The sequence below is a fragment of the Liolophura sinensis genome, chromosome 8 (genome assembly GCF_032854445.1).
Source record: "Liolophura sinensis isolate JHLJ2023 chromosome 8, CUHK_Ljap_v2, whole genome shotgun sequence".
NCBI classification, from domain to species: domain Eukaryota; kingdom Metazoa; phylum Mollusca; class Polyplacophora; order Chitonida; family Chitonidae; genus Liolophura; species Liolophura sinensis.
This window is the reverse complement of record NC_088302.1, coordinates 36,836,826-36,863,082: the sequence shown is the minus strand read 5'-3', so window position 1 is coordinate 36,863,082 and position 26,257 is coordinate 36,836,826. Positions and strand designations below refer to the sequence as shown.

General features: G+C 39.0%; 2 protein-coding genes across 3 annotated transcripts; one reads left to right on the top strand and one right to left on the bottom strand.

The window, feature by feature from the left end:
* Nucleotides 1-113: 113 nt before the first annotated feature.
* On the bottom strand, nt 114-17,490 carry LOC135473750 (polyunsaturated fatty acid 5-lipoxygenase-like). 2 transcript variants are annotated; one of them, XM_064753629.1, is made up of 13 exons: nt 17,054-17,490; nt 15,009-15,125; nt 12,004-12,664; nt 6,828-6,872; nt 4,918-5,046; nt 4,531-4,628; nt 3,767-3,902; nt 2,614-2,712; nt 2,379-2,475; nt 1,618-1,735; nt 883-975; nt 511-618; nt 114-246 (listed from the first exon to the last, which is right to left on the bottom strand). In XM_064753629.1, exons 3-13 carry the CDS (start codon nt 12,466-12,468, stop codon nt 156-158), a joined length of 1,479 nt encoding a protein of 492 aa, XP_064609699.1. In that variant the 5' UTR covers nt 12,469-12,664; nt 15,009-15,125; nt 17,054-17,490; the 3' UTR covers nt 114-155. The 2 variants fall into 2 exon arrangements, with proteins under 2 accessions (XP_064609699.1, XP_064609700.1); XM_064753630.1 differs by having other exon boundaries at nt 558-618; nt 17,054-17,489.
* A 2,281-nt stretch (nt 17,491-19,771) lies between these two features.
* On the top strand, nt 19,772-24,513 carry LOC135473489 (lipoxygenase homology domain-containing protein 1-like). Its single transcript, XM_064753339.1, has 2 exons — nt 19,772-20,269; nt 24,412-24,513. The coding sequence occupies exons 1-2, from the start codon at nt 19,772-19,774 to the stop codon at nt 24,511-24,513; spliced, it is 600 nt and encodes a 199-aa protein (XP_064609409.1).
* Nucleotides 24,514-26,257: the final 1,744 nt, after the last annotated feature.

Genomic DNA, 26,257 nt, shown 5'->3' with positions numbered 1-26,257 from the left:
CGAAAATGGTGCGTGGTAGAGTCAGTGAAGCCTGGACCGATTGCATCTCACGATTGCTAGAAAATGTTACATTTGAATAAAGTATGACTGAACTGATTACTTCCATCTGTCACCCTCTCCTCACCCACACACATACTCACCGTAATACAAGTTCACTATGCTCTTAACATAAGAGTGGATGGCATCGTACAGCAGCATAACATCATCGCGGTACGGATAATACGAGAGGATCTTGTCGTCCAGCAACTAGCCACCAAACACAAATAATATATTGTATAAACATTATTAGTATTTGTAGTATACATATACATGTACATTTATATAAAAGTATCAAAAAAACAAATAAATATAAACATATCAAAAACAGACCTACTTCCACGGCCATATTGTTTACAATGGGCTGTGATAGGGAATAAATGCAGTACATTATGTAAACCATTAATCAGCAGTGTACATGTCATAAAATGTGCCATTATCAACAATTTTTAAGTTCCTTTCGTCTTCTTTTACTTTTTAAAATCTTCCGAAAAAAAGGAAGAACTCCCATCTGTTCGTACCCCTCTTTGTCTTAATTCCTCTGGAATGGTCCCTTCCACATCCATGCGCCATGTCTTCACACTAAAAAAAAATGACAAATGTCTGTCAGATATAGTTCAGAATAACCATTATAGGAGAGTTCTCTACAGTACAGCTGGTAAAAGAAATGTTTGATGAAAATCTTTAGATGAAATACCTAAAGTTTTTGGTACAGTGACTGTGTTGTAGTTAAGCATATGTTTCAAAAAGTAACTTTCCATGTGCACAACTAATGCTAAGACCGCACGCGTTGTTCCTATTTAGCAAGAACAACCATTCTGAAGGACTTTAAAAATCAAATCTTACCCTTTAGCGATGAGGAAGAATGTTCCTTTGATTCCAATTCCTTGAACAGAATCCACCCATCCACCTTCGTTTATCAGAGCTTGGAGTCCCAGTCTGTAAGGATTCGTACAGATAAAGGAAATGTGCGAGAAAAATGCAAGATGCGCTCAAAGGAAAAAATCAGCATAAAAAATAATCAAGCGTCGTGGTCAGACAACAGAGATCTTTACAAGTTGTAACTCGTAACTTGAAACAGAGATCTTTACAAGTTGTAACTTGTAACTTGTAACTTCAAATGTGAATTAATTTTCTCTAATGATGACACCGAACATTGTGACGTCGTGGGTATGGTTCATAAAGCGTACCGTAGAATTCAATTATTTGAATGAATGTAATTCTTTGCAAGAAAAAGTATTTGTTTTCTTTTTTTAAATTAATGTATTTTACATACAGTGTTCTGTGGTGTGGACCATAACGTCTTTTGTTTTGGTCGTCTTCTTACCATGCATGTATAGTTCTTTTCTAGGATTTTATTTCTGTCAAGATCAACACCACATAAGCCGACTCAGAAGTTACGCGAAAGATACAACCAAGTCGTATATGTTCCACCACTTTTATAATTTACCTTCACTGCAATATAGAAATGAGTAATTATCTTCTATTATTAACTTATTACGAAGACAGGGCATCTTAGCAAGTCAGTAATAACCGGTATATCGGATTCTGAATTTGGCGAAAATCATAGAATAAACTCACGTGTTGATGGCGATGAGATACAAGAAGTGTGGGGCAAGCAGTTTGAAGATGGGGTGAGTCGGGGACAAGTTCCGGTGAGTAATGGCAGCTATACCCTCCATAATCAAGTGAGTCAAACCTAAAATCAAACAGATTGGTAACGCCAGGCCCATATCCACTTTTGTCAGGTTCCAAAAGAAACAAAAACAAAATTTACTTAAACAGCAACCAAGGGTTTATATCCCCCTGTATGGCTACATGGAGGTTCAATTTCTTTCTTTCGAGTAACATTATAAACTAGTAAATGGTGTTTCGTAGGGTTTCAGAACTATTTATCCGCGTGCTGAATGTGCATGCATGGTCTGTTGGAAACTATACCGGGTATCCATGACGTCACATCCGTATTCTCAAGTTTCAAAGACCATTCGGCGAATGCACTGGTTTAGCTGAGTTGTTCACATCTAACCTCTGACTTCTTGTTTCATTCTTGGATGAGTAAGAGTATATTTAATACACTCAAGCGTAAAGACCCATATTATCTTGTGAACTATATGAATGATGTGACCACGTGATCTTGAGAGACATTATAATTTATGACAAATCTTTGTTTTTCCTTCGCAAGAAACATCGTGCGCTTAGCCCTACCTATTTTTTTAAGAAGAAAATTTTTTCAAAAACTTATACCTTCAAAAGCAAACCGATGACCATCATAAATGAGTCACCATTTCTTTCATTTCTACAGGGCAATGCACTAAAATATGTCCACAATCAGATATAAGTACCCAGATGTGTGAGAGCCTGATGAACAGCCGAGTCGGCGTTGTTGTACCACATTTTGGCGAGCAGCCAGGTCATGGGCGGATCGGATGGTAAAAATACCTGGAACAGATGACAAAACAAGAATTTATGTAACTAAAACATGAAGTGAAAGTATTCTTAGTATATATATATGGTTGTTTCTTCTAAGTCAAAATTGGTTGTGTTTGATTGACAATTCAGTAAGGTGTAGATACCTACCGGGTTGCCAGGTTCTAGTTTGCTCTGGAATAGTTGTATGGCAATAGGCATCAGCTGCTTGCAGGAAGTCTCGAAGAACAGTGCTATAGGCGAACACAGCTACAAAACAATTTACAGTTAATATATAAAGGAGCTATAGATAAATGTTACTCATTAATCATACAAGAGGACATCAGACGAATCGTTAGAGAAGTATTTCACACTATTCACACGATTAATCATGACTAATGTTGTGGCCTGAGACTAATTAGGAAGACAACACGCTATTGCATTGTTTATTGATTATTATTGATTATTTATTTATTTGCTTGATCTGTTCTTTGGAGTGTGGAGGAAACCCATTGGTGAGTGAGTTCAAACTCTTATATGTGTGACATATGTAATATTTTTCTTGACAGAATTTCGTGCAAGACCACACAGGACAGCATCGTCCACAACTTATTGTGTCTACCAGCAAACTGCGGGTGGTCGTGGGTTTCCCCCGTTCTCTGCCCGGTTTCCTCTCACCATTATGATAAATCTGACCGCAGTCGTATATAAGTGAAATATTCTTGAATACGACGTAAAACATCAATCAAATTTAATAAATAAAGAAATAACAACCACTTATGGCATACCACCAAGGATCCGCGAACAATTGAAGGTGTGTTACCTTAATGCTGATTTTATTTATTTATTTATTTGATTGGTGTTTTACCGTTGGTACAATCGTGTAATATATTATATATTATTTCTTTTACAGTATACATGTATTTATAAGTTACTCAATCTTAGTGTACCCTGAAAAGTCTTCACGATAATGTATGGATTAACTTACACTGAAATTTTACGCAAAGTTATAATATCAGCTTTCCGCTGACAATATATACGGTAGATATTTTTTTGGGGGGGGGGGGGAGGGTGGAGGTTGTTGTGAAGGCAGGGGTTTGGAGGTTGCACTAAACTCTAATAATCTAAAGGATCTAAAAGAGCACTAATATAGGTTTCATGGAAACCCAAAAAGTTATGGAAGCACAGGTAGCATGTGGAGACAGAGGACCTTATGCCAAGCCTTAAACCGTGACAGGTACAGAGGCAACATTTTCTGTTAGGATAATTTCGAGGTTATCAAATCGACCCTCGGTTTAATGACAGTAAAGAAATCGCCACTTACCACGAAGGAGTCATTCTGACAAGGCACATCTTCATTTATCTTCAGATCGACGATAAACAGTCGATTTTGCTGGATTGCTTCGTTCAACGTTAAACCTTCCAGAAAAGGTTTCACCATTTCTTCGGTGACTCCGAATCTAAAAACCAAAATTTAAAACCTTAAAACTAACACAAAAAACCCCGATGATACATCACATTACCGACACATTAAAGAGTTTCAACGTACTCTTTCAAGGAATTTCGACCATTAAAACCTGAGCATAAGATTCTTCAGTTATATATTTATTTATTTATTTATTTATTTATTTCATTGGTGTTTTACACCGTACTCAAGAATATTTCACTTATTCGACGGCGACCAGCATTATGGTGGGAGGAAACCGGGCAAAGCCCGGGGGAAACCCACGACCATCCGCAGGTTGCTGCTAGACCTTCCCACGTACGGCCGGAGAGGAAGCCAGCATCAGCTGGATATGAACTCACAGCGACCGCAGAGTCGCCTGGTGAGAGGCTCCTGGCTCATTACGCTGCGCTGGCGCGCTAACCAACTGAGCCACGGAGGCCACTGTCCGTTATATAAATCATTGATGACACATGGTAAAAACCACCATGCTTTCTCATTCTGTGATCTTCACTTGACACAACGCCTGTTAGTTCTACATCTAACTGAATGTACGAAATTATTTCTCGCCTTTTGGAAGTGGCACGTATTTTGTTCTCCCAATCCATTTAAATTTAGAACTATAGTTTCTTTGGTGGACTCACTTTTCGGGGATGTGTGTGCAGAGTTTAATCATAACAGGATTGACCCCAGAAACTCTCTGATCCCCAAAATGGCTGTCTTCTCTCCACGTCTCGGTCGCCTAATGAAAACAACAAATGTTTACTTATTTACATACAGGTGTTACAGTTATGGCCATGAAACAATTTATAGCTAATAACACTAATCTTTTTACACTAAACATTTTATCGTAAATCGTTTTCAACGAATTGAGTTTGTGAACTTACTTTTAAAACAACCAGTAAAAAAAAATTCACATAAAAATTCATGTTTTTACTAAACCTATCAAATCATTCATTTCTTTGCTATGTGATGTTAACAAAGGTGTGTATATACATTTTAGATAATGAAGATTTGTCATCAGATTTTACCTCTGGCTTTGGCAAATGATGAGTGACGTATATGTTCTTGAGAGATTCCAGATCTGTCCATTTCCCGGACTTCACCCTCACGATAAGCGTATCCAGAGCTAGCTTATACTTCAGCTTCTTCATGTCCCACTGGAAGCGGAAGGAAAACACTCTAAAGCATAGTTTATTAACTTATAATTACTTATTAACTTGACTGATGTGCTAATCAGGTTATTCTCAAGTGTATTTCCCTTATAAACTGTGTACGCCTGGAGGAAAACTGGGAACACGTGAAGGAAATCTGGCAGCGCGTGGTGAAAGATTGGCAATGTATAGAGAACAACTGGCAGGGCATGAAGGAAAACTGACAGAGCATACTGCACACTGACATTTTTTGGTAAACCCCTACTAGACACGTGATGCAATATGGGAGTGAGCTTTGAACGCGTGCATTCATAGGTCAAAGGGCAAATCCTCTTCGAGTCGGCAAAATACATTCAGTGGTTTTGCTGGCAGCGACCCTGGGATAAAATTCAAACATGTCGCAAATTTAATTTCATATATTATAACCTAAGTGTCGAGTCGGAGGATCCTGTTTTAATTATACATTTCAGTGAAACGCCTAACAGAGGTTAACTGTCAGTGTTTTTCAACCTAAAACGTTTATAGCTCACATATAAACCGTACTTGAGCCAATCTTCATTTTTTTCAGCACTGGTTATTGCTGCTTTTAAAACTCTTCATTACATGTATATATAGAAGATCGAGAGGCTGACTTGAACGTATTTCGGTCCCGAGTTCGCAATGAGTTCATCGAAAGAAAAAAAATTACCGACCACTGGCGAAAGATATTCTTAAAATCGAGGGGTAGTTAAGAGATATAAGATATGCCTAAAAAACGAAAGAGTTGTTTTCTTTTTGGCGGGCATAGCTCTCTTTTTTCCCTCTCATGTCCGTTAAAACCATAATCTTCGTATTGGAGTTCTTTTTCATGTACCCCTTAACCACCTGATGGCTAGGTAGTGTCTCTGACTGATTGACACAATGAGTGGAAAGAGACGACGTGTTCGCAGCATTCAGACTCATCATCTATGGGTTGTTTAATTTTGCGACCAGATCACTATATAGCTCACTATACTTCAACGGGTGATGATTGCAGGTCGCACAGAGGCCTTACACGTTTTACTGGACTTCCAGAGAGCGGAAGCTTTAGAAAATTTTCACATTCATTAACAACCAACGGTGCTTCAAGCCATGACGTCCGGGAATTCTGATTTGCTGATTGACTGTTTATGCTGATGCACCGCAATATGGGTGCAGGCCGTCACAAAGGCATTGGCGCGATCAGTTTTGCTGACGTCATCGCTTTGAAGGACTGCCGGTTGTTGTTGGATTTAAAAGTTTTGAAAAGATTATCCACCTTCCGGTATTTTTCGGAAGTAGAAATATACGCTCTATGAGATAAATATAAGTGAATTCTATAGGGCTTATACCCTACCCTATATGAACGTCTATACAGTGGTGTCCTAGTGAGTCATACAAGGCATCCAACACTGTATTTAAAACTCTGTATATATCATGGCTGGGACTATAATAGGGTATAACAGATATAAGTTATATTAGTGACACCATCAAACAGGTCAAATTGCAGCTGCATACAAGTCAACTTGGATTAAACCAGGATTGCCACGTGTGGCACTTGTCTTACGTGGCATGATTACGTGGTTTCCTCCCACCATAATGCTGGCCGCTGTCGTATAAGTGAAATATTCTTGAGTACGGCGTAAAACACCAATCAAACAAACAAACATAGTCGATGATAAATTCCCTATAGCATAGCAAAGCGTGGCTGGCTTCGTATCAGTGCGTCATAAACATCATAACTAACAGGTATAACAGCTGTTCGCCTTTACCATTGTAAATATTCTTACCCTGTATTCCGTAGAAAAGTTTTCATCTGAGGGAATCTGATCAACCTTAAAAAAAAGGAAAAATTTTAATACAAATAATAAATAATGTAAGTAAAAACATGCTTTTAACATAACTTAATAATCACGATGTTCATGTGTGAACAAATCCGCTATTATTTGACCATTATTACTATTATCAGTTTGTTTTTCCTTCGGATACAAAGGATTAAGAGATGATTGTTCACGTGAACACTTAACATAGGGGAAAAAAAGTTCTCGGCCTGAGGTACAATATGAGTCACTATCTGCTCGTTATGTAGGTTACCAATGATATGCAAAGAAAGTTACAAGTCATTAAAATTATTACGCCCTGAGTAATTGCACGAGAAATAATTGAGTAATTGAAACGAGCCATGTGTGACGGATCTTCTTTAAGTACCTCAGGCCAAGAACTTTTCAGCCTCACTGCTCAAGTGGATTGAAGCTCAAAACATGGTAAAATGTTTACATGTGTATATATTTAGTCTATTACAGATATTTTAAATTATTGAGGGACCCTCATGAGGTCACGAGTTTGACTCAGGTAGGCCAATATTTGCTTCGGCTGCGTTTTTACGTCAAGAAGCTTTTCAGGCACGTTGTAAAGGGTGATGATTTCATCCGGGGAACCCAGTTGCCTTCACCCAGTGACTTGACGGCGGTTATGTAAATGTATGTGAGAAATTCTTCAGTGTAGACCTCGCGTTCAATATCAAAAAAATACAGATGAATAATAATACATTCAACGTTTGAGTGAATATCCAGTTTGGATAAATGAGTTAAGTGAAACTAATCAAAGCACAAAATAGAACCTATTTAATATACCCTATACTTAACATGTTTGTAATGCAAGCAAAAAGGTATGCTAAAGCAAGCAAGAGCCATGCTAAAATAATAAAAAAAAAATATATAAAATAACAATAATAATCAATACATCATTAAACGACGTTAAATTTTATTCCACTGACGCTATATTCCTTCTTACTTATATGATGACTGATGTCAGGATTATTGACGCAGGTATATAACTGACTTACATCTAATCAAAACATAAAAGGTTCTTAAGGGTATGCTTACCATTGTAACCTAACGGTGAAACGCTAACTGACAGGTTCTCGGTTATCTTAGCATCACACTCATGCGCCTGTAAATTGACTAAGGCCATTGAGGTACATGGAGATGCACATTCATTTATAACTCCTGACCGAGGCGGCACGGGTAGCTTTAAGACACTATCACGACACAAATGGATTGACCAAAGTGAACATACACCTTTGTCAAGGTTGAATATATAGGCACGCTACATCTAACTCTAAATGAAATCTATGATATTCCATTAAACTGAATGATTGTACAGTACACCAAGAACACCTATTTTGTTCTTTATTTTATCTTTTTTATTAATGTAATTCTGACATTCGCGTCATTTTAGCCGGTTTAAAAAAAAGGTAGTGTTTTCATGTTATTTTCGGCCGTTTAAACTTGAACGCCATCGAGTAACAAAAAAATCTTCAGTATGGCGTTAAACAATTAGCAAGTAAATAAATAAATCCCGACAGAAGAATCACTCGTGACATTCTTCTCCTTCGTGTAAGTGAAGGTCTGTTATTTTGCGCTGCACCAGGCATTATTATGAGTAGTATATCAGTTTAAGATGGAAAACATCTTGTAATTAGCGAACAGTAAGTAAGAAATGTCTTCGTCATTTTATTTTTATTTATTTATTTATTTACATATTTATTTATATATTAATTTATTAATTTATTTAGTTACTTAGTTAGTTATTTAGTTATTTGTTTATTCTAGAATATGTCATTTAATATACGACGGCTGCCGGCATCATGGTATAGCAGATGGTAATCTTCGTATACATTGGGTGAATTTTAGGCCTGTTTGCATTGGGCCTAATTTCGCCAGAGCCTAGCTGTCACGATATATACATACTCCTTACAGTGCCTGCGTCGCTCCCTACGTTCTCTTTATATCACCGGCGAATTTTGTACAGAAATCTTCAACAACATCGAGTCAACGGGGACGCAGTGATGAGACAGGAGTTGATATCGGAAAACACAAAGTCTCTGTCTCAACTTTTGTTTCTATTAATAATTGATGCACATGCATTCTCTTTATCTGAAGTATGCTCAACAAGATTCTAATGGCCACCTGACACAGTTATTGTTATTGATGAATGTGGATTATAAGGAAACCAGCGATAAGGCTTAGCCTAAACGAGCCCACGTGCGTCGCACAGGCTCCTTGTCTAGTGATGGCAGTGATGTAAACCGAGCGTTGAGAGCGGCACAGGCGCTGTAAATGGTATGTGTTATACACAGTACTCACAAGAAATGAACCAATATATGTTACTGGTAATATAGGATTTGTGGTTTTCCTTTCTTGTGTGTCTACAAAGTATCCAATGAATTTTTATGTTTTTCAGCGTTGGTGTATAAGGGTTAGAGGAAATAATAACGGGGAGGTTCAGCTGTCATTCATGCAAATGTAGAGTAAAATGACAAGTCTTCCCGCAATATGTTACGCCAACTCGCAAAATCACGTGGCTATTGCGAGATTTCCCCGAAACTTCAAGAAACTTCAACTAAGCAGCCGAGACAATCAATTTTTAAAATGTGGACTTTATCGAGTTAAGCAGTCGGTAGCTTACCCCTCCTTTAAACACCCTGTAGTGTATTAAGCATTCGGTAAGTTTAATGTTCAAAACATAGACTGTAGTTTGTTAAGAAGGAGGGAAACACCCTGTAATGTATAACACAGCCTGTAAATTTAATGTTGAAAACATCGCCTGTAGTCTGTTAAGGAGGGAAACGCCCTGTAATGTATAACGGAGTGTGTAAATTTAATGTTGAAAACATTGCCTATAGTCAGTTAAGAAGGAGGGAAACATCCTGTAATGTATAACGCAGTCTGTAAATTTAATGTTGAAAACATCGACAGCAGCCTGTTAAGAAGGAGGGAAACACCCTGTAATGTATAACACAGCCTGTAAATGTAATTTGAAAGCATCGCCTGTAGTCTGTTAAGAAGGAGGGAAACGCCCTGTAATGTATAACACAGTCTGTAAATTTAATGTTGAAAACATCGACAGCAGCCTGTTAAGAAGGAGGGAAACACCCTGCAATGTATAACGCAGCCTGTAAATTTAATGTTGAAAACATCGCCAGTTAAGATGGAGGGAAGCATCTTGTAATGTATAATGCAGTCTGTAAATTTAATGTTGAAAACATAGATTGTAGTCTACTAAGGAAGGAAACACCATGTAATGCATAACACAGCCTGTAAATTTAATGTTGAAAAAATAGTCTGCTAAGGTGGGAAATTGAATGTTCAAAACATAGACTGTAGTAATGTATAACGGAGTGTGTAAATTTAATGTTGAAAACATTGCCTATAGTCAGTTAAGAAGGAGGGAAACATCCTGTAATGTATAACGCAGTCTGTAAATTTCATGTTGAAAACATCGATAGTAGCCTGTTAAGAAGGAGGGAAACACCCTGTAACGTATAACACACCCTGTAAATTTAATGTTTAAAGCGTAGAGTGTAGCCTGTTAAACTGGTTGCAAACAGCCTAAAATGTAATATACAGCTTGAAATGCTAATGCTGATAACCACGCGGTATAGTGTAATGTTGAGAATTTCCAATAACACTTTGAGCCGTCATTAGGTCTAAGATCAAGTATATCTTGAAATTCACGGAAATGCCCCAAGCTGAAAACCACTGACATTCTGTAGGTGTATTCATAGCTTAACTCCATTGTGCCAGGTTTGCTATTGACACAATGATGACCATAAATGTGGATATACGACAACCAGTCTGTCCTCTGCGTTGCTCGTTTCGGTTCACTGCAGATGAACAGCCAGGAATCGCTCACTCTGCTACTGCTGTCTTAAGAGTGACTTGACTTAGTACACAAAAACTTAAGCTGTTAACTTTAACAGAACGATGTGATGCTAGAATGTTATTATAAGACAATATTCTCTCATATTCAACATTACATTCTGTTAACCTCATACAATCTTTATGTTGAATTAATAAGATATGTATGTTGTACTTAACAGATTCATCTATTGCAATAGCAGAATACATTCTTGCATCAGTCAGACAACAGTTTTTCTGTTAATTTTAACAGATTATTTCTTTGAGAGGAGTCTTCTACTATTGAAGTGACATTCATGAAACCACACAGAAGAAGACTTGTGTGTGATCAGGTTTCTACGTTTACAGCTTCCACTGTTTATGCCTTATGTAGATCTATGTTTTCTATATTATATATGTCTGCAGTTACGTATGGCTACATTTTGGCCCCCCAAATCATGCTGGGAATGCTGATAGAAAACTCTAGATAAAAAGGTTGAGATTTTTAAGAATGTTATGCACCGAAATTCAAAAGGCATGGTAGTAACTCGTTTTAAGCTCAGTACAAAGTAAGGTGAGGTATTGTGAGGAGATGTCGGTGTCGTTTTTTTTTAGCTTTTTTTTTCAGCGCCTTTATACTGGGCTCTCAAACACGGACTGAAGCTTTCTTTAGCTCCCTCGTGTAACGTATGGTGTGTGGATGTACATACTCAGATGGAAGGTAACACTTCTGGAAGTTTTTCACTACAGTAGCTCAACATTTGGTCAGCCATTCACAGGGCAGCAAATGTCACCCATAGTGCACGGATTGCCAAATGTAGTTCGAGATTTACGTATTAAAAATCACTGCTCACAACTGCGCCTTACAACGATTTACAACTCTATAACATATGAAGTCACTGCTCTGCAGTCTTTATGCATACGCTAAATAGTCATGTTTATTACAGTACACCAATTTTGGCCTTTCTTGTTGATTTAATGGCAAGATCTTAGCACCATCTGACTAGAGAATAATATCTGCATATGACCGTGTGATTCTGCTTTATTTTGGTTCAGAGGTCAGTATTTGAAGGTATCACCTCACTAGAACGTCATGTAGTATTGCGAACTGTTCAATCAGGCGAGCTGTCGGTGTTTTCGGAATGTCTAGCTATATGTGTCATAAGGTCTGCAGATAATATGCAATAGAAATAAATTAAATATTAATAAATGCACATATGTAAAGTACAGGCCGATGTAATAAATAACGGTCGACTTAAATCAGGAATAAAAACACGTATATTACCTGGATAGGTAATCCGGGGACTTTCACTTTGAGTTTGTAGAGTTCTCTTTTCTCCTCCAGTTCCATTTGCCGTTGTTCCTTTTGTTCATCAAACTGCGGGAGCGAGGTGTCCAGATGCTCGATGACGTAATGGTGGTCGGTCCTAATCCAACGGAACACAGGGAACTCGTACACATATGTACGGGCTTCATCTATCACCGAGATTCTGTCCAGGTACCAAGAAGACCCCAGGCCCACCGAGTCTCTCCAGAACTCGATTTTCTTCACGCACCCAAACTGCAGTTCACTAGGCAACTTGACGGTGAATTCATCCATCCCGCCTCTCTCGAAGTCGTTCCTGAAAAATGTGTCGAGTTTAAACTCCGGTGTCTTAGTTCCACAGTCATCGTAAAACAGTATTTTGATGTTGGCGTCGGTTCCTGCCCCTGGTCTGTCCCCCGTGTACACCTGGAGTTTGTACGACATGGCGTCCACGTTTAACCGTGCATATAAGTGTCTTGAACCACCTGTAGTAGCTATGGAGCTATCCGCACTATACTGCTCTTACTGCGGGGCATACCCAGTACTATAAACTTTTATGTCCGGTATCCAAAGGCTTTGTACGTGGAGCGTATCCGTCTGTATGTATTGTGGCAGATATGCATGAGGCGAATTCACTGGCCTAGAAAACAAAACAGTGAACTGGTTATTTGGGATCTTAGTAACATCAAGCTATATAGGAGGTAAGTCCGCTACTCAGCATTTTCTGCGCAGTGTTGTTTTGCTCTGAGTTGATTCACCTCGTGCTATATTAAGTATATAGTTTAAAAATTTACAGACGTTTGTGGTTTTCCTGTGCTCTAACCTAGCTAAAGCACTGCGTTTCTACATTACAGCAAAAGGGTGCACTATACAATCATTCGCAATGGTAGGATTCCACTATGTAGAGGGCGACTATGGCTGAAAGTTCACTTTACGGCCAGAAACATATAGTATATGTTGTGTTTTATGCATGAAGTAATCATTGTTTGAAAAATATATGTGAATTCAATTTCTGAAGAGGGAAAAAACAAGTTCATATTTGTTTTAACAATGAATAGTAACACCACTCGATGAAACTTGACTGATGCTACTGTCTGTCTCAGTCAAGGTACCAGCCAATAGAAACCACCCTAACACGAAGGCGCGCCATTTACGATTTTGCCATCCTTGTTTTGAGAATTTATAACTTGATGGAAGTCTATGGTATAATTGAAATAAGAGTATTTAAGTTTTCTATGCCATTATAAAGCAAATTGTTTGCGTAGTGCACTACGAAAAACATTTTTGAACCATGGATTGTTTGCCATGAATAAAACAATTTCTTTGAATAACGCAGCGTTTGGCTTTATATACTACTTGTTGTTTTAACAAATTTCACCTGGAAGTCTGAATTAACCTGATCAATCAGCCAATCAAACATGAACATGTGAACCCTATAAGAATTAAAAAAGGATGGAATCTTTTTACAATATAGTGAGATTACACAATACATATAAAACTGGAACAGGATAAATAACATTATAGCTTCTCTTCTGGTAATAAATTATAAAAAAATATTCACGGACACGGTAAGACCTACAGAAATAAATTTGAAATATTATTCAAATCATTTAAGATTCTGTTTTGGAGGACACAACACATTCTGTAATTTACCGCGTAATAACACTTTGACATCTATAAAAGCACTGATTGTGGCCTTGATCTTGGGAAACGATCATTTGGCAAAGTAAAATTCTCAAAGCTATGTTTTTAAAAGCAATTTCCTTGTTCGAAATTAAACTTATAACCTTCTACCAGTTCCGCTAGCCTCCCTTGTTTCTGTTGGTCTGTGAGAATATTTACATTTCATTGACATAGTCCTGACCAACATCGTAAAAGTGAAATATTCTTGATAGGGTTTCCTCGTGAAACACCAATAAAATAAAAAAATAAATACATTTCATTCGTAAATATCACACAGACTAAGACTGCAGGAGTATTGCTAATATACTGGTCAGTTCGAACAATCCCTTCAAACCTACGTTTATGCCCAACTTTGGATATAGTCTCATTACCCTGCCAACAAAAGTTGCCAATGTAAAATCATTCCCAGGTATATGCAAAAGAGTGGAAAACCTCTATTGTATGACAGCTAACTTAAAAATCTGGTATGGTCGAGCAGATATCCGCAGATATATAGCAAACAAAACAAGGGAAAGGTTTTCTCCCTGTATGATACCAGCCAAACAGTGAAAATATTCGGGCTTATCAACACACCTGATTTAATGGAACAGGTTATGTAAATTTACCTATTCAGAACTGCAGTATATGTAATATGTATTCATTGGGCAAGGCTATTCCAGCTGTCCCGAATAAAGTAGTATATAACGCAAATTAAAAAATGGAGATGGGTTTTAATGGTTTTTAAATATTTTTCTGCCGATAGAATGTTTCCCAGCGGCATGGCGACAGGCGCACTCCTAGAAAAAAAACTATGATTTGTTGGTCACAGATCCAACATAGACGAAAGAGCATAATCAACATGCGTTAATAATTACCTCTACAATATCGACAATAAGCATGGAAGCTGTATATTATATTCCGAATACTTGTTCTATATTCATGAATATGTTCGTCACATCGCAACAGTTACAGGAGAGCGATTTACACGAGATTCTCGACTGAATATCTCTGATGTTTCGTTGGAATCTCGTCACAATCTCATGTTGTCGTCCTAATCTCGAATGAATCTCGATTAAAGGCCAATTTCCACTTCACGACGCGCGACGCAACGTCAGGTCGATCTTTTCTATCGACCATTTTCTATGAAAAAACCCATCAACCTTGTTTCTGAACGACCAGCTTTGTTTAACAAAGGAACTAATCATCACAAAGATCTAAATATTCGCGACAATGCCTGGCAGTACAAACCTGAGCAGATAAATACTTTCTCAGGTTTGTTAGCTTAGGAATAAAAAAATGTAGCTTAAGTTCAGAACACGCACCTGCGACCTAACTGGGCCCTGTTTCCTCACTCAGCTTCTCCTTACAGATGATCCTGGAAATCTGCTACGTTCACACTTGGCTCGAAAATCTGTCCGGGTTCAGAACCGGTTTTCGACCTGTTGGTTACATTCACACATATACAAATTTAATCACGGTGTGTGTGTATGTTACCAAATTATGGACGGAGTTGTCCTTCAGATAATTTGATAAATACAACCAGTGAACAATTCTTGTGACAAGCCACAATGCAGCCACTGTGACTACGGATTTCATGATTCAGAAACAAAAACGTAATATATGTAATTTTTATGGGTGGGGGGTGGGGGGGCAAATGTACCGTACTACGGTACGTACATGCACATGGTTTTATCTATCAAAAATCATAAGGTAACCAATTTTTGATCTAAACTGAAACGTGAGTTTTTTCCACGCTAAAAATCACTAGTGCCCTTATGATTGCCGTGGAATATCTTACATATTCAGTAGTTTGTCCATCTCGACTTTAATATTCAGCTGTATCTCGTGAAGTAATGACATCACTAGTAGTTCCACCCATGCTGATTTGCGACAATTAAAATTCAGTCACTATTTTTCTTCCTCGATCTTGAAAATATAGGTTTAGCCAAGTTTGGCTGCACTGTGGCTTGTCACAAGAATTGTTTACTGGTTGTATTTATCAAATTATCTGGATGTCAACTCCATCCATAATTTGGTAACGTTCTATCACGCAGCTTGGTACCGGCTTGTTTATTAGACGGAAAGTGTTCCCTGTTGAACGCACTATATGGAACACAGCAATTGTTTTGTTTTTGTTTTTGTATTTTTTTTTTGTTGCCAAGAAGCTACTCATGATCTTTCCACATTTGCTTTTATTTTGTTTGAAAATCAATCAGATGACGGCATTCATTCGTAATCTGCATGTTACTTTTGGATTCAATCTGCTCGAAAATCAATCAGATGACGTATTCATTCATGACCAGTCACATTTGTTTCCAAAAGGGCTCTCAACTGCGCTTTCAAATGTAAATTTTCACAATGTAAAAATTAACACTATGCATGAGTATTTTAACCTTGATATGGTAATTCAGGTGGGTATATAAATTTAATCCTTTTAATCTCATATCAACTTTTTCAAATGAAAGTATTCATTTATTTATTTAATTGGTGTTTTACGCCGTACTCAAGGATATTTCACTTACACGGCGGCGGCCCAGGGGAAACCCACGGTCATCCATAGGTTGCTGACAGACCTTCTTCGGAGAGGAAACCAACATCAGTGAATTTGAATTCACGGCGACCGCACTGGTGAGATCATTGCGCCGCGCCCCCTCAGTCAGGGGCTTATAGCAGTCTCATAATATACTTAAATATCATTTTATGCGCGTGTAATTTGATTTATGTTTCTGGACACCGTCCTGAAAAAAAGCCGTCTCATCTGACTGTACAATCAATTACACTTCGAACACAAGAGCATATCAAATCAGTTAAATTATGCACATTTCTGACTAGAAGATTGAAATTGTCGTACATCACGGGTACCTTTTGAAAAGACAGATTTAAATATTAAATCCATACTTCGGTCCAAAACGATACATACAGAAAGTCTGATTTATTCACATTGAGGTTAGTATCGCTTTCAACAGCATTCGGTCATATCACGATGGTGTCTGTTTGCAATAAGCCGCATATGGGGGACTTACATGTATACAGCTGCGTCAGTAGTGCGTCTGTAGAAGACACCGGAGATGATACGTCACGCAGTACATATGAACAATTTGTCACCCAGTTCTTGGCCTATTCTCTTATGCTGAACTCTAATCGAGCAAATGATTGATTTTGTGATTGTATATGTACCAGACTCGGAATTGAACACAGGTTTCAAGATTGGAGAGGGAAACTTTAGTCTCTCAGACAAGTCACACTTCCTTGAAGTTGTCTCCCTTGAAACATGGTTTGACATCACAGTCTACTGCATATATTGGACCGCAGACCCCTATTAATTTTTCCATATACGACAATGTTACCCTTTAGTGTTGTGACTCACCTTAAAACAATCCATGGTCAATAAGCATTTGGTGCCTGCCTTGTCCAACCTGTGAGAAAGCAGCTATAAAAATCTTAACCTAGATTGACCATCAAATCTGAATCTGCATGTGCCTGTGCCAGCAACTAGGAGGGGAACTTACGACGTGCCCCGGGGACATCATTCGGAACCTCATCACAACCTGACACCCTGTACTCTCTTGCCAATAATTCCAAACTCAGGAATTAAAACTCACACCTTTCTAATTTCTATTTATATTCTCACACCAAGCATACACATGTATTCTAAACATTGTTTAGCTGCGTGTTCAAATGACAGGACACTCAAATTAGATCACCATTACGCATACCTATTATCACTGCACAGTCTGTTCAAACTGCATCACCTATACCCGTCGCCAACAGACCAACTGTTCAAATTACATCACCTATACCAGTCACCAAAAGACCAACTATTCAGATTACATCACTTATAACAGTCACCACCAGACCAAGTGTACAAATTGCATCACGTATAACAGTCACCACCAGACCAAGTGTACAAATTGCATCACGTATAACAGTCACCACTGTAGCAACTGTTCAAACTGCATCACGTATACCCGTCACCACTTTGCCAACTGTTCAAATTATATCACGTATACCCGTCACCTCTGTGCCAACTGTTCAAATTACATCACGTATACCTGTCACCGCTGGACCAACTGTTCAAATTACATCACCCATGCCTGTCAAAACTGTACCAACTGTTCAAATTACATCAACTATACCAGTCATCACAAGACCAACAGTTAAAATTACATCACCTATACCAGTCACCACCAGACCAACTGTTTAAATTACATCACCCTTACTTGTCACCACTGAACCAACAGTTCAAATTACATCAGTATACCTATCATCACTGGACCAACTGTTCAAATTACAGCACCTATGCCTGTCAACACTGAACCACCTGAGAGGTCATACCAAAGACTTTAAAAATGGTACTTGTTTCTGCCTTGCTTGACGCTCAGCACTGAGAGGTTAGAGCAAGTTAACAGGATCATAGTTGACCCGGTGTCAGTATAATGTAACTGGATGAGGTTTCATGGCTGCTGTCTTGGACATGATACTTCGGCAGCACTTTGGCGGCATGGACTAGCCCTGCCACAAGAAGTCAGAATAATGTACACACATCCATTAAGTCCTCGTCGTCATATGTCATATCATAGCCTAATTAATTATATCTTGTATGCTAACAATACCGGGTCTAACAAAGGCCCATTCTCTGTCCGCCCTTAGAATCTCCGTAGTGTTTCGAGGCTGACACTTTCTCAATCAGCAATAGCTAGCCGAAGGGATTGCATTTTTGTTAGACCAAATTCGGTTCATGTTCTGCTAAAATCGGTCATTTTTAGACCTAAAACCGGAAAATTTTGAACAGGCAGCCATGTTTGCCTTCTACGTTTGTGGTTTGTGTTATACGTCGTTTTTGGGAATTGGCCTTGCGATTATTGACCTGGAACGCCTCTATTGCTTGACGGCTGGCACACGAATGTCTGTTTCGACGCATAGATTCTAGATGTTTTGCCGTGCATACGCCGCAACGGAGACTTTTTGCCCTGCTGATGGCTTTCTTCACAGATATAACTGTCCGATGTGCATGACAAACGAAAAATCCAAATCGTGAAGAGTAGTCTTTGGGCTGTCATATCACAACGAAGAATCATTAAGATTGTGTACATATTGATTGTGCCGCCAAAGAAGTATCATGCCCAGGCACCAGTCTTGACACCCCACCTAGTCACAATACTGACACCAGGTCAACCACTCCTGTTTCCGTGAACTGTCTGTTCTGACCGTCATGCGAGGGAGCAGGTGCCATTTTTAATGTCTTCGGTTTCAACCCAGGTCTCCCGACTCCGAGACGCACCTTCTAATCGCTAAGCCACCGAAGCGGCTCTATACTGCCGAACGCATCACTATAATGACACAACTCGTATTGGATCTTCCGTCTTCACTGCCAACCAGTCAACATCGGTTCTGTACGTCTTCATCAATAAAAGGAGTGTCTCACATCATTATCTTCGCGATATACGATTACGTCAAAACAAGGAAATTACTGTTCTCCTTCATGTTATACATACAAGGGCTGGTTTCCCTACAAGCTCATACGCTAATAAAAGGGAATCCTGGCTGCTAATTGGCTAGACAGATCCGTAGATATGTACCTGTCGTATTTTCGGATGTTGTTGTTTATTTATAATCGATGTGTCTCCGGGCGGTGAAAAAAATGAGGAGTGTTTATTCACGTTTAATACAACTTCTGTGCACTCGTAACATATACACCCTCAGGCGTTCACCGTGCGTTAATCGGTACCATCAATCAGACGTACTCCCCCGTATCTAAAAGTTCCGCTTCGATCAGAAAAACACAGGATTGAGGATACGCTGGCTGATCAATTTGTAAAGCGTGAATGTCAACTGGTCAATGTTCGATCACTGAACTGTAATTAGGGGTCATTGTAAGTACATGTCGCCTCAGGGCGCTTTAAGCGGAGGCTGAAGTACTTCGGACGCTTATATACTAGATGGAGAATATACTGCTCGCAGACGTGAGTCTTAAGGAAACTGCTGACGAATAGCCCGGCTGCACTGCGCTTCTTCCATCTGTCAGTTACACTGCGCTTCTCTCATCTGTCTATACGTGTGTACTGGCCGTTCCGTTCAGGATAGCATGGGGGCAATCTGCACAACACTCCGGCCCGATGCTGTGATTTTCGTCCGGACTGGCGACAGGGCCATGGCTGGGACGGACGCCAATATCAAAGTCATACTTCACGACGATTCCGGAAAGCAGTCTAAGGAAATCATGCTGGACAACTACTTCAAGAACGATTTCGAAACAGGCTCTCTGTGCAAGTTTAAAATCCGCCTAGGCCATGACGAAGCTCTGCTTGGACCCGCAAAGATGATAGAGTTCTGGCGAGACACCAGCGGGCTTTGCTCAGGGTGGTATGTCGACTACATCAGTGTGAAACAGCGCGGACTGGATACACCACCACGTGACTTCCCCGTGTTCCGATGGGTAAAGCCCGGTTACCGATACAAGATCGAACTCTACGACACAGCATTACCACAGGACGACAAACACAAAAATCAGCGACAGGGAGAAATACAAGACAAGCAAAAATTGTATCAACTTTCTCTCAAGGCTCCCGGGATGCCTGCTCAGGTAAATAGTTTTGCATTTGCATATATACATATATACTGCTAACCTACTTACACAGCCATGCAGCGTATAGGTAAGAGAAATATTCTTGATTACGTAAATCTTTACGTAAATGTGCTCTAGTACATTTTTAGAGTTGACAAGCTCAACTACACGGTACATAACACGATTAATCAACCACTGATTTATGTTGTATCAACTTTCTCCCATGTTAACAAGGTTTAATAAATCATTTATTTATTATTTATTGATTTATTTAACTGGAGTTGCTCAAGAATATTTTACTTATACGACGGCGGCTAGCATTATGGTATGAGGAAACCGGGCAGAGTCCAGGGGAAACCCATGACCCTCTGCAAATTGCTGGCAGAATTTCCAACCAACGACCTAAGAGGAAGCCAGCATAAGCTGGACTTGAACTCAAAGAGATCGAATTGATGAGAGTCTCTCGGGTGATTGTTCTGAACTACATGTATATAGTACGTTAACCAATAGGCCACGTAGCTCACGGCTTCATACGACTACGCTATCAATGAATATGCAATCAACTGCCTCCATTTTCACATCAGTTAACTGGTGGACAGTGAAGTAATTTTTAGCTGTTCTCATTTCTTATGGAGAGAACTTGCCCTGTTCCATATTAATGACATACAACTGATAGAAGACTAGGCATTCTTCATAAGTTAATGCATAGTCTACAGTCAGATGTAAATCCGATTGTCATCCTCTTAACGGACAATGTGGTGCATCCGTGTGGAAAACATTGGGTGGCTTTTCATTGCGTTAAACTTTGCGGAAATTACGCAGTAGTTTGGAATAGTACACTGACGTAAATGTCTAATGTGGCTAGAAAATACCGATAAAATAAGCATTGAGGTTTAAGCCAGACACGTAGTGTTGATACTTTTACACACCATGTATCTGGGTAGGATAGACAGGGAATATACGTGGCATGGGTTATCCATAAGTTGGCGCCAATTTCCATATCGTGGCGCCTGCGTTAGCTTTCAGATATTAGATTTTCAGTTCTAATGAGCTTCCTTACGTATTACACTCATGAACTGGGCGTGCACAAGCACCAATACCAACGCACGTGTTTCGTAACTTTTCCAGATAGCGTGAGAAAGTGAGAAAAATACTTATACAACTCACACATACATAACCAACGACACGTATATAATACTTCACCTGCTCTGATGTTTACATACTTAGAGCAAAGAAAGTGTTGAACGTGTACACATTGACTATACATCAGAACCCAGTTCATCTCATAGGAAGATGAACGACCAGATAATGTATGTGTAGTCTCGCATCTCGAAAGGTCTGAATAGGCCTATATAGCACTGAGCTCTCCTGCTACACGTGGTTGAAAGACGAAACGCGATAAAACTCGTTCATCACTCTTACATCCTGGCTGAGCTTCGGCATGTGTCGAAATTAGATTAGTGCATCTCTCTTGTGCACTTGTTGGAATCACCGGTCAGAGTCTTTTATAGGCGTTCGTTTGGTGGACAAGAAGCAGGTAAAAACTGAAAAAATATCGTGCAGACCGCTGACTTGGCCTGTATGCCTATGAAGCCCAACTGTAACTATGACAACAGCAGCTGTTAAAACACGTGAGCTTGTACATGTATGTAGCTATCTGACCAAAGTGTTCGTATAACATACCTACAATATTGTTAGTCAAAATATACATGTCAACAAAGTGCCTTATTTATACCTTCGCTATATATTTCCCAGGCGTTTGTTTTGCTGTCTGTCTCACTATCTGTAACTGTGTGAAGAGTTAGGCACGGTTTAAGTAGACATTTTGTGCTTGAGTCAACAACAATTTCATTTTTAAATTTTGTTGGTAATGTGGATTCATGAATTTTTAACGATTCTTCGCGATTATGAGAAAAACTACAGAAATGCAGTGTATTTGCTCTGCTACATGTCCGTAGTGATCGAAGGAATTTGTAAATTTAGATTGGAGTGCCTTGATGCTTATTTGTTAATTAATTTCATTATTTGATTGTTGTTTAACGCCAGACTCAAGAATTATTCATTTATAAGATGGTGTTCATGCAGGTTTATGAATCGAAGGAATGGTGCGCACGCACAAATCTCCCACTCGACCTTTGACAAATTACTGATGAACTTTCTAACCTGCACAACTAACTTCGTAACTATAGAAATCAACTTTTAGTCAGGCACTCAGAAGAGGCCTTGGGATACGCAAGTTACAGCAACCGAAAACACAATATCGCGTCATTCGTACCCCATATACATATGGTTTAAAGCCAAAACAGGGATGGACTGACGTAAGCGGAAATAGCTGCGTACTCGGGTTATAGAAATAACTCGCGCCTGATTGGTTCAAACTTATGACATGGCGGCTCTTTCCATTGTCTCAAAGTGCGCTATTTTGATTACATCAATTACGATATCTTGGGTTTTGCAACATCACAAAAATAGAATGTTATGCTTTTTTAAACTTTCTTTGGGATAATTTTATATCCATATATATACATCTGGTGTAGGAAGATGTAGCCCAAATGCCCGCAATGTAATTCATTCCTGTATAAGTTTGTGTTTTCACAAGCTATTATCCAAACCATTTTCTGTTGTTTTATTTCGAGAACATTTGTGTCAACGTCATTATAGGCCACATAAACTGATACAACAATAAACGAGATGCTGAACGTTTCATGTATAACAGCTGTGAATGAAATGTCATGCGACAAAAGTGTAACGTTTTGTGCGTGTTTAAATGAGCTGGGTCACTTATAGGGTGTGTATTGAGTCTATCCTATAACGTTGCATGTTATATAGCTGACAGTAAACCACCACTAACTGTGTAAAGGCTTATACGCTACACCCCGTAATGCAGAGCTGCACGCTCTCTCTGAAGAGTCTATGAGATTATGAACTCCGTGATAAGATACTAAGGTTTGAATGGAATTGTTTTGTACACGATGGCGGGCAGTTTTATGACTGGAGGAAACTGGAGTGTCCGGGATAAACCACAAACATTTGGGCAGCCACTGATGAACTTTCTCACATATGATATTCAGATATAAACACGTGATAGTGGTGGAAGACAAGTGGTCTGCAGCAAACGGATGAGATCGGGCGAAAATGAAAAAAGAACATGTGGATGGCAAGTGGTGTTGGACACTGCGTATTATTCCTTTAGTCAGGAAATATTTTATTCCGCATGACTGTTCACAAACGTACGTTAAAATAGTGACATTGAACACGTCGTGCTGTCTCTTCGCTTATAGCCATTGTGGCCAAAGGTGGCGTTTTATTTTGGGTTCATTATCGCTCAGCCTTAACATATTTTCTATACTACACAGAATACGTATTCAAATCGACAGCGAGTAGGCATACCCCGCGGCTTTGTGTCCTTCTTAACATTTATAAGATGTATTACAATATATAAGCTTTCTGATGTGTCCTATACATAGTACCTCCACATCAAGTCTTCCACATTACCTGATGATATAGACTAACCAGGTACGTATACATAGTGTTCCTAACAAACCTTGAATAATGTACCATTATCGGCGTTCCAGGAAAGACATTTGTACAGGCTGTGAAAGACATAATTCTTGAGTGCCGTACTCGGGTTACTTGTATATACAGGTATACGTATCGTTGATGAAGCGCTATATCTTCACGCCATGTTTCTTCAATTTACCAGGTGGCTTGTTACTAAGTCTGTCATTTGGCGTCCTTGCACTATGCCGGCCACACAATCGGCACTGTTTAGTGACTCTTCGTGGAACAGTAATTTCTTGATCCGGGTTATCACCGGAGACCGTCCTTTCGCAGGTACAGATGCACGAGTATTCATAACGTTACACGACGAGAGAGGCGCCAAAACGCCGTCGTTCAAACTTGATGTCGCTTTTAGGGACGACTTCGAGAGAGGAACTGAAAACAGTTTCGAGGTCAACCTGCCCTCTGGAACAAGGTTTAGCGTTCTCAAGAAAATTTGTGTTGAGATCGACAATTATGGAATCGCTCCTAGCTGGTTTGTCGACGTCATTTCAGTGCAAGATCAGCGAATTAATGAACAGTACGTGTTTCCAGTCTTCCGCTGGATACGTCCTCATCAAGGCATCGCCATATGGCATTTAGACACCTTTCTTCCTCAGCATGATCCTGAACAACAACAACGACGAAATTTGCTCTTGAAAAAGTTAAACTATACCAACTTCGACAAGCAGCTCCCGGTCTCCCATGCCAGGTACTCGTAGATCGTATATATATATATATATATATATATATATATATATGCATAGTCTTGTGTTTAGCCGTAAAAGTTTCTTAATCAGTTCAAAAAGAATTTCGCATTCAGTTGGTGACAATATTACAGTATTTCACCTAATAATGTTTGGTAAGTAAAAATATAATATAAGAAGCACATATAGGCGCTAAAACCATGTTTGGTTTCAAGCACTTCAGTTTTTCTGATCAGAAGTTAATCGCACTTTAAAAATATATTACTTCAAATAAGGATATTGGTAGTCTTGTTGGTCTCTGACGAAAATCGAATAGACCAGTTAGGTCTCAGGTTCAAATCTAACCCTCACTGGCTTCGCACAGGTTCTGTTAAATTCCCCGAGGCTGTGCCTTATTTCATCCAACTATAAACGGGAAATAACCATTAGTTTTAATGGGTCATATATATATATATATATATATATATATATATATATATATATATATATATATATATATATATATATATATATATATATATATATATATATATATATATAGCTTTCTAACAATAAGCCCCATGAATCACCTAAACCACGCCCTGATAGATATGGAATCATTCAGTGACATCAACCACGCGTAACGCTGCCCGGCATGCAGGTGAAATAGGACACCATACGTTAACTGCAGTTTTTGTAAACTCCAACACCCACAACATGGGCGTCATACCTTTAGTTGAATGAACCGTAAATTGTACTTTAAAAGAGAAAAGGATGCTTTGTACTGTACGTAAACTTAGGCTTGACGTATTGACTGAATGGCTAAGGCACTTGCCTTTCTATGAGGGGTTGTTGAAAAAAAAGATGTCGACGACGCCATAGTCGTTTGCCCAATCTGACTTTCACAAGCAGGAAATTTGTTCAGTAACTTGCCAAAGCTCGGTGGTTTAGCTTTAAACTGACCGCCATCGTTTAATAAGTGAAAATCTCTTAACTGAGTAGAGCCAGGCGTGAAACAACATTCACATGTAAAATAAGCGCAAAAAATGTCAATGATATGTCTCTCACTGGAACCAGTTAGTGAACATTTTGATTAAGGTATTTCCTTATGAAGGTGACACCAATAAAGTTGCTTCACATAACGGGTTATTATACATTAATTTGCAATGAGCCCACATCATCCCCAAATCAGACACCGTCTCAAGATAGGCGATTCAATCATATCGTATTTGGCTTGAAAATATACCTTGGATGTATTGTATTTGATATGTAAAGTTCTGGTAAAATGGTATCATTTATAAAGGAGCCTGTTTATATGGTTTCGCAGGAAGAATCCATCGTAAATCGCATCCAACTAAGTTTTTAATCAAATTGAATATATCTCGAGGAGTATATTGGGTAGATATAAATCAGTCAGTTATATTTTTGAAATATTTGCCTTTATTGAACAAATTTTGAAGTGTGTCGTTTGTCTCTGAGGGTCTGTGCATGCATGGGCCGTGGGAAAATTCTACAAAGTCTTTAGCGAAAAGGAAAATGACACCAAGCATTTAGTAAATCTTTTTGACCACTTAGGGGTATACTTTCAAATATATGCGGCCGTATGTGGAAAGGACTCGGCAACCTGTGGATGGTCGTGGGTTTCCCCCGGGCTCTGCCCGGTTTCCTCCCATCATAATGTTGGCCGCCGTCGTATAAGTGAAATATTCTTGAGTACGGCGTAAAACACCAATCAAATCAATAAATAAATAAATCAAATATATCCCGGTGCAACTCACAT